The 10,000-nt window shown below is 43.1% G+C and overlaps 1 protein-coding gene across 1 annotated transcript in view; it reads right to left on the bottom strand.

The window, feature by feature from the left end:
• LOC123500480 overlaps positions 1-7,927 on the bottom strand; it is a 21,126-nt gene extending 13,199 nt beyond the window's left edge. Inside the window, exons 1-2 of the mRNA XM_045249194.1 lie at positions 7,860-7,927; positions 7,606-7,715 (exon numbers count right to left, since the gene is read on the bottom strand). Of these exons, the coding sequence (XP_045105129.1) occupies positions 7,606-7,691 (86 nt within the window). The 5' untranslated portion in view covers positions 7,692-7,715; positions 7,860-7,927. The remainder of the gene's footprint in view (positions 1-7,605; positions 7,716-7,859) is intronic.
• Positions 7,928-10,000: the final 2,073 nt, after the last annotated feature.

Below are 10,000 nucleotides of genomic sequence, written 5' to 3'. Positions count from 1 at the left end.
GTTGAACGAATGTGATTATCTTCAATATTCCTTACATCTCTTTTTAAAACAAAATGAACCACATTCCTTACGTCCCTTTTTAAAATGCAACATGTGAGCAGCAGGGTGATGTCATCGTGAATTCATGCAAATTTTACCGTGACAAAACTGTATCCTTTCTGTGAATGATAAAATAAAATAAATTTATACATGAGGGTCACGAATTAGTTCAGAGATGTTTATGAAACCTAAAGGTGCAGTGTTGCAACGGAAAGGACAAACTTGAAATAGAAAGCATGGAAAGGGAGGAAAGACACACCGGCGGGGAGGAAAACGCGTGGATTTACAGAGACAAAAAGAAACAGCAACACAATATAATATAAAACACCATTTTTTTTTTTATTAAATACAAGCAGCTGTCCCTGAATCACATGTCCTTCCTCCTTTTCTACCACCATCACCACCACCACCACTACCACTGTGTGTGTGTGTGTGTGTGTGTGTGTGTGTGTGTGTGTGGGAAGCTTGTAAAAATACTGAAGTTGTGTCTTGGTTCTTGGCAGAGAGAGAGAGAGAGAGAGAGAGAGAGAGACGGGAGTCGGTCTAATTATTTTTTCAACAGTTTCCATATACATAACTCTCAATACGTTTTTGTATCAATCTGTAAATTATATTATGATTCAACTTTTCAATAATACCTAAAATTTTCCAGTACCAAAAAAATTACATTATTCACTTTGTGTGTCTCTCTCTCTCTCTCTCTCTCTCTCTCTCTCTCTCTCTCTCTCTCTCTCTCTCTCTCTCTCTCTCTCTCTCTCTCTCTCTCTTACTCTTATCTGTTTTCTCTATTCATCCCTACCTCCTACCCGCTATAACAACACAATAGATTCTCCTTCCCTGTTTTTTTCAATCCTCTTTCCTCGTTGATACATCATTCATCTGGATCCATCTGCCCATTCTTGCCGTCATCACTTCATCACACCATCTCTCTCATTCTCGCGATATTGCCTAACTTTTTTTCTCTCTCCTCCACCTCCGTCAAGAGCCTCTGTGTGCGCGTCATGTCTCTCTGCGTAGTGAGTCGTATCAATGTGTGCTTTACTTTCTCTTTGAAACTGAATACATTGAGCCATCCACAATTAACACAGTGTTGTAAGTTCACTAAAGGTCATAACGTAATAGCTGATGTCTTGTCTTTTGTTGTCCTGTGCAGTGTTGTGCTGTGCTGTGCTGTGCCGTCTTGTTTTTTTTTCTTGTATTGTGTTATGTTGTGTGTGTGGCTTGTACTAGAATGAATAAAATGTTATTTTTAGAGTTCTCGACACTAACTTTTGTGTCTTGCTTATGTTCTTAATATATTTTCACTGCTTAATGAAATTCCACACACATACACACACTCACACTCACTCACTCACTCACTCACTCACTCACTCACTCACTCACTCACTCACTCACTCACTCTCTCTCTCTCTCTCTCTCTCTCTCTCTCTCTCTCTCTCTAACTCTCTCTAACTCTCTCTAACTCTCTTTTTCTCACTAAAAATTGAACTTAAGAAAAAAAAAAAATATTAAAGAAAGAAACAAAACAGTTATCCCCACTCTGTCCACCTGTCCACACACACACACACACACACACACACACACACACACACACACACACACACACACACACACACACACACACACACACACACACACACACACACACTTTTCCCCTTTAACTGTCCTCGTGTGTTGTAATTATTCTCAAAACACGAGGGTGGTGGCAATTACTCTCGGCGCACTAAAAGGCAGGTGAAATAAACAGCAAGGCGTAACTCACGCTCACTTTTTTTTGTGGGGGGTCGGGGGTGGACTGCGACACACAGTACATGTCACGTTTTATCTGTACGATACTCTGCAACACACACACACACACACACACACACACACACACACACACACACACACACACACACACACACACACACACACACTTGGTGGATGATCAGTTAACATGGAAGCAGCATGTTTCCAACATCATCAGGTCAGCCTCATATAAAATCTATTTACTGCGCCGACTCAGGTCCCTGGGAGCACCGGCAGATGAGCTGAGGGGAGTGTACCTCATCTTTATACTCCCTAAGCTCATGTACGCCGCCCCAGCGTGGTCCTCCTCCCTGAACCTCACACAACGACAACAGCTGGAGAGGGTTCAGAGGAGGGCGTTCAGGGTCATCCTTGGGCCTGCCTACAGGTCCTACGAGGACGCCCTGACCTGCCTGAGTCTGCCGAGGCTGGCCACAAGACACCAGGAAGCCTTGGAAAAATTTGGGGAAGGACTGCTGCGTCATCCACGTCTCCGCCACCTGCTACCACCCGACGTGCCTCCCCCTGCTCGCGCCACCCGACACCATAATCGCGTGGCGCCTTTGAGAGCACCGCGCACGGATCGGTACCGGCTCAGCGCGGTGCCCACTATTGTGCGACCTTTAAATAAATAAGTGAATTTCTAGGTTAAGTTTATCCATAGTTAGGTTAAGCATTTTTAGTTCATTGTGGTAATGTCCCCCTGTACATTTTCAGTGTATTTTTTTTACATTGCCTAACTAATAAACCGTTTATTATTATTATTATTATTATTATTATTAACACACACACACACACTGATCACTAGGAGGGGAAAGATACATGAGATGAACACAAAGGAATAGCAAACATCCTGTTTCCGCGTGACAGTGTGTGGAATGAAACTGTCTGATGGAGAAGAGGAAAACAAGGAGAAGATCAACACGGCAACACACAAGGAAATGTTAATTCACAACACCACATGTTGCCTTCTTGTCTGCAAGGCCTCCAGTGCACACCATTGCTCCGGCGAGGTCATGACGCATGCTGAAAAAATAGGGGGTGGGAAAAGAGAAGCACCTTCCCGATCCCTGTCCCCCCTTCCTCCCTCACTCCCTCTCTCCCTTTCTCCCTCTCTCTCTCTCTCTCTCTTCCTGAAGAGTACACCATGCATGGAAAAACAGCAGGTATGTGATGTCTGACAGGAAAGATGGAAACATTGAGGCGGAAGTTTGCTGCTGATTGCAAAGATGAACAAAGAGAACAATGCAGAGAAAGGAAATAAAAAAAAAAATTGTAATAATGAGGGAAAGAAGTAGGGAACAAAGGTAGAAGCAAAGACAAAGGGAGAGGAAGAGAAAAGCAAAAATACCAAAAGACAAACTGAACGAAAAAGGAAAGCAAGAAATGAGATAATCAGCAAGTAAAAGAAACATCAAGAGGGGGAGAGAAAACTAACAAGGAAAGGAGAAAGTCACACTGATAATTACTTTGATCTTCTGTCCCTCCTTTTCCTTCCTGCTCTCTCTCTCTCTCTCTCTCTCTCTCTCTCTCTGTTGGTGCCCTATATTAATCGTGGTAGTGATTTCATTCCGGGACACAAAACGAGATAAACATGCAAATCATATCAGCAGGACAGTTTGCTTCTCCTCCTTTCCTTCCTCCTCTTCCTTCTTCGTTTTTGTTTCTCCTCTTCCCTGATTATGAGTTTCCTTCCTCCTCCCGTCTCTCTCTCTCTCTCTCTCTCTCTCTCTCTCTCTCTCTCTCTCTCTCTCTCTCTCTCTCTCTCTCTTTTCCTCTAAGTTTCCTGTTGTATCGTTTGTTTCTCAATAACATCAAACTTTCTCCCACAGTTTTTGGTTTCTTTTCGCTTCCCTTTTAGAGCATCTCCTCCTCCTCATCCTCCCTCCCTCCTTTTCCTCCTCCTCCTCCTCCTCCTCCTTCTCCTCCTCCTCCTCCTCTCCCTCTCAAGGTCATCGCGCGTCGATCTGGTTCTGTTCCACCAAACGAAATAATCCAGATAATGTTCCTTGAATCAGCTCAAACAGTCTCTCTGCCCGCCTTCCTCCTCCTCCTCCTCCTCCTCCTTTTTCCTAATGACCTCTTAAGAACGTCCTCCTCTTTGTCTTCCTTTTATTCTCCTCCTCCTCCTCCTCCTCCTCCTCCTCCTCCTCCTCCTCCTCCTCCTCCTCCTCCTACTACTACTACTACTACTACTAATGCGTGTAAATTTCCCTTTTAAATTAGTAAATTTTTACCCTCCTCTCTTCCCCATTACATAATACGGCTTCTCTTCTTTCTCCTCCTCTTTTCTGTCTATCCCATAATCTTCTTCTCTTCCTGCAGTCACTCTCTCTCTATGTCTCCAGAAAATCCTTCCCAAACACTCCCAGTCCTTCCCTTCCTCCTTTTCCTCTCTCATCACGTCCTTCCTCTATTCCCTCATCCTTTTCTATTTTTCCAGTGTTCATTTCATGGGACAGTTCCCAGTGCTTCCTCTGCTCGCCGCGCCACACTCTCCTTCCCATCAGGAAAGTCGCCACCTCCACTAAACCATTAACCAACACTTCCTCTCCCCTTCACTTCCCTTCACCTTTTCCCTCTCATCATCTCAGCTGTCTGGCGTCAATAGTTTACGCAGACACACACTGCTCCTTCCATCCTTATCTGCCTCTCTCTCGCTCACAGTTATAACAGTAATCTGATCATATTTGCCACTCTTATCTCCCCTTTCTTCACTATTTATTTCCTGCCCAGCTTGCCGTCACTATCACTCAAATCTACTGCTTTTCTTTTATTCATGATTATCTTCTTGTTTCTCTTCCTCTTTGTTTGTTTTATTAGTTTATGATTCTGTTCTTTCTCTTTGTCATCATTACCTTTCCTAATAGTCAGTGGAATCGTTGAAGGGAATTATGGTAAATTATTAATTTCATTCTTTTTGTTCTCATTCTTAACAACCGTAAAGAGAGCAACTGTTCTCTTCAAACAGACAGGAATCAAAATTTTTTGTCGAACTAAGGAGATAAATTCGTTGTAATTATTTAGCAATGTAATATGCCAGAAGGCAGTAAAAAAAGTAATGCATGCCTCACGACTGCCGGGTGTGGCATCCTGACAACCTACAGCTTCCTTTACTTCCTTATGCTCTGATCACACCACCATCTTTTCCACTCAATGCTCACTCATTATAAGAGAAACTGCTGCTATACTACAGCCATTAAATACGACCATCTTTAATCTGTCTATTCTTCTTTTAACACCTTCTTGTCTATTTCTATTTATTTCTTTGATATTTGCGAAATTTTCTCATCAAAGTCAATTATTTCCTACCGCTGACAACTATGGCCAGTTAAATAATCCCCCATTGGTATAACTCCTGGCCACGCCTCGTCTTAACAGATCACGCGAGCTGGCTGGACAAGAGACTCCCACCAGTATGTGTTTGGGAATATATTTTTAGGATTTTTGTGTGAAACAACTTTATTTGCCTTAGGCGTTTCATGCATTTGTTTGTATAAATGGACATTTTATGTGTTTCAAATTTTCTTAAATTTTAAGCTATTTATAAATTTTTATACAAAACATTTTGATGGACCATACCTTCTAAGTCCTCCTGTAACTATAATATTTGGTTTTGGTCAATGAAATATTCATATACCTGTCTATCTGTCGCTCGCTGGTCAGTCAGCCAGCCTTTCCCATTACAGAGGGAGCTCAGAACTCAGAGACCGATCTTCGGGTAGGACTGAAACATCTATCTGTTTGTTTATCCAATTGTCCATTTACATATCTATCAACCCATTAAAATACCCGCTTATCCATCTATCTTCAGACAAGCATGTAAAAACCACCACCACCACCACCACCACTACCACCACCACCACCACTGTTGCTAGTACCCGCACCAACCGACATTCGCCCTCATGAACGGTAGCGTGTTAGTAATAGGGCGTGGGCGTGGGTGGAGACGTGAGTGAAATATACGTGGTGTCAGGCGCTTATCCGATTCCCTTTTCCTCTATCGTCTTCAGAGGTTTTCTACACACTTGTCAGGTCGCTACACGTGTACACTCGCGTACCGTAACATGTGCTGGGCCACGCGCGCCACACACCACCTACGGTGCACTTCTTAGCGCCCTCGTACCGCGCGCAGCCTTTTTGTGCCAAGGACCGACGCCGTCGGTCAACAAGCCAGTCAGTCAGTCAGTCAGTCAATCAACCAGCCAATCAGTCAGTCAGTCAGTCAGTGTGTCAGCCATTCATTCAGTTATTCAGTCAGTCAGCCAATCAGTCACTCAGTTACACAGTCAGTCAGTCAGTCAGTAAGTTAACCATTCAGTCACTCAGTCAATCAGTGAATCAGTTAGTCCATCCATCAATCAGTCAATGAATCTATTAGTTAGACAGGCAATCTATCTGTCAATCCGTCGATCTACCAGCCAGTCAGTCAATCAATATTCACGATGCAAAACAAGCAAACACGCTACCAATAATTACCTCCACAGTCACCACCACCACCACTACCAAAACACACCACACTGACACCACCACCATCAACACTTTCTAAAGGTGCCTATTGACTTGTTGCATTTCCACACATCGTTTCATCGTTGCGTATCACCTTATAATGCGATACGGTGCAACAGGGTATTGTACCCACTGTTTCCTATCTGCGTGGTGATTCAACAGTAACATTCAGTTTCTTCCGCCCCAGCACACAAAGCGGTTTCCTGCGCGCAGCCGACGCCATTCCTCCTTTCTTTGGGGGAAGGGAGGTACTGTAGTGAATACCACTACACTACTACAACAATCATCACCAGACATGCACGCCTGACTGACTCCAGTGTGTAGTGAACAACACTACAATACTGCTACCACTACTATCCACTCACCACGTGAGTCAGACAGCACCGAGACTCCGACACAGTCACACACTCGCCTACACAACCGCTCGTCCTGTCACCTTTACCTATTGTACATCACACTCACCTACACGACCACTCGTCTCATCTCCTCTACTTTTCTCACACACACACACACACACACACACACACACACACACACACACACACACACACACACGGCCCGGTAGCTCAGTGGTTAGAGCGCTGGTTTCACAAGCCAGATGACCGGGGTTCGATTCCCCGGCCGGGTGGAGATATTTGGGTGTGTCTCCTTTCACGTGTAGCCCCTGTTCACCTAGCAGTAGGTACGGGATGTAAATCGAGGAGTTGTGACCTTGTTGTCCCGGTGTGTGGTGTGTGCCTGGTCTCAGCCCTATCCCAAGATCGGAAACAATGAGCTCTGAGCTCGTTCCGTAGGGTAACGTCTGGCTGTCTCGTCAGAGACTGCAGCAGATCAAACAGTGAATTACACACACACACACATACACTGACGGTGGTGGTTGAGGTGTTGCACGAGGGTGGCGTAAAAGGATAAGTCAATGTTCAGGTCCATCACTTCGCCTCGATAGAGCCATACAACTAGTGGGTAAGCCTTGCCCCACGTCACCTCATCAAACAGAGCAGGTCAGAATATATGCAAGAAGGGACAGGCGTGGGAACCTGCTGACGTAACGTGTCGTGACCTGACACTACCTATCCTCACTCAAAGAACAGTAGTAGGCAGCAGTAGTAGTAGTAGAGAGAGAGAGAGAGAGAGAGAGAGAGAGAGAGAGAGAGAGAGAGAGAGAGAGAGAGAGAGAGAGAGAGAGAGAGAGAGAGAGAGAGAGAGAGAGAGAGAGAGAGAGAGACCAAAATAATCTTAACATAAAAAGAACATCAACAAACACCACACCTTATATTACTCGCATTTCTAGAGCAGAACACGATGATACAGGCCTGCCCGACCTTAGTGAATAGCTGCGGCCAGTCACCACCCATAGCCTCCGCCACGTCCACCTCACACTGAAACACGAAATGCACCCAAAACATACTCATAACACTCCAAACAGCCTGCAACACTAATGAACAAGCTTAAAATACCCCAGTTATATCCAAAAAACAACAGTATGCATCATAAAGAACGTCGGAAATAAAAGGGACACTTACCTAAAAATTAAATCTTGGTTTCTTCTCCTATTCCACCTTTATTTCTCATTTCTTCTTCATCCTTCTCCATTGTTACTCCTTCTTCTTCCTCTTACTCCTTCCATCTGCACATCTGAGCCTAGAAACACATCAAAAGACTAGATATTAGACAAAATATTCAGGAAAAAAGGGTGACTTCAATAATGTATCTTGGCTGCTGCCTTCCTCCCTCCACCCTTTCTCCTTCCTTCCTCCTTATCCTCCTTTATTTTTCCTTTCTTCCTCTTTCTGCTACTATTATCTACACACCTGAACCTAAAAACACAAGAAAACACGTAGAAATAACTAAATATTAGGCATAATATTGACGAACTGCGGATTTGGAAAAGCAGCGCCAGCCTGGGGCTATCATGAGTCACCACCTGGGCTGTGGTAATCAGAGAGAACGGGAGCGGGGATGACTAGGCTAAATTACGTAAATAATTTGATTAAAAAAATAACTTAGAAAAAAACGAAGCCAAGGTCAAATGCTTGTTATTTTATGATGTGATAAATATTTAAATTAATTTTCAAAATATCAAAATATCTCCAGCTTAACTGGTTTTTAAAAAATGTCTAAATTAAGTACGTTACAAATAAAAAACACTTTTTAGCCCATAAATCTCTCAAAACGTCCTGTAAAGTCAAGTCATTTTCACTTGGCTAGTATTTTATCACATTTCAGGGAGTCTGAGCTATCTTTTAAGGTATTCAACAGCGAGTTAGAACGAGAAGAAGAAACGCGAGAAAATAAAATAAAGAAAAAATAAGAGCTTTTTACAACAGCACCAAACACCATTTCAATTCCACATATTTCACTCAAGAGATTGATTTCACACTTAAAAGAGCACAGACGATTCGTTGATGCCATAAAGACCCACTTGTACTTTGAAATAAATAAGGTCAAAATTCCAAATGGAAAATTTTGAGCCTTTAACATACGCCATAAAACACCACTAAACGCTACATATTTACTTAGCACAGGCGCGGAACACACCTCAAACACAACGAAAAATTTTTAGAAACCAAAAAACATACCATGGAAGCGTAATATTACCGTCAGGAAATATTCGTAAAAAAGTATTTGACCCAGCAGGCTGGCGAGGGGAGGGTGATGGCGGGGGTGGGGCGATGGCTTGGGGACCGCCGGGGGGAAAAGGGCCGGAGAAAACACCGGGAAAAGTGGCGGCGGGACATCCATATATAGCCTTTATCATCTCACCAAACCCAAATTAAGCCAAAGAGAAAATTTTTGACCATGTAATATGAAATGATAGACTGGTGGCTGCATTCTGACACATGTTTGGCTAATGGTTAGTGAAGGAAACAAATATCAGTGGGTAATACAAACGCCTTGCTCTTTTTGATAGTTCTTATACCATTACTTTAAAATATTTGCGTACTGTTTTCACTCTCATATGTAAAGGAAGCCTAACATTAAGTGAATAGCCTTATGAATACCTTTAATAGACAAAGATCAGGCAGTGTGGTGAAGGCTTGCTCTGCTTTTCTTGCTGCTTGCTGCTTGGTGCTGGTGCTGGTGCTTGGTGCTCCTTGAAAACTGTCGGTAATATAGCAACACTTCACTTTACTTGTGTGTGTGTGTGTGTGTGTGTGTGTGTGTGTGTGTGTGTGTGTGTGTGTGTGTGTGTGTGTGTGGTGTGTGCATGGGTCAGTATATGCATGTGTCACCACCACCAATGTTGTCACCATCACAGCTACAAGACTACTGGCGTAGCAGAAGGTTGTCTGTGAAGACATGTGATAAACATGTATATATGTTTATAAGTATCTGTTACTAAATCTCTTTTTAATGAGACACTATACTTATACAAATACCACATGTCGATTTATTGGTTAATGTGACATCTTTCTCTTCGTTATTGTGTCCAGCTTTTGTTATTTGTCAAAGCAGGAAATATTAAATTGTATCTAGTCGTATTGCGAGTGTTGGCAACTCCGCAAGGCAAGAAACAAGGTGCTTAAAAGGCAGACTATAGTATTTCTCTCATTCTCTATTTCTCCCGCCTGATATACGACTATCTCCGACAATAAACCAGGATGAAAGGGTACCAAGTAGAGGAATATAAACATTTTTCTATCTACATACACATCTATCTTGT

This window comes from Portunus trituberculatus, unplaced genomic scaffold (assembly GCF_017591435.1).
Source record: "Portunus trituberculatus isolate SZX2019 unplaced genomic scaffold, ASM1759143v1 PGA_scaffold_300__1_contigs__length_60365, whole genome shotgun sequence".
Classification (NCBI taxonomy): domain Eukaryota; kingdom Metazoa; phylum Arthropoda; class Malacostraca; order Decapoda; family Portunidae; genus Portunus; species Portunus trituberculatus.
Note: the sequence above shows the minus strand (reverse complement) of the source record. Positions and strands in the feature narration are given on the sequence as shown.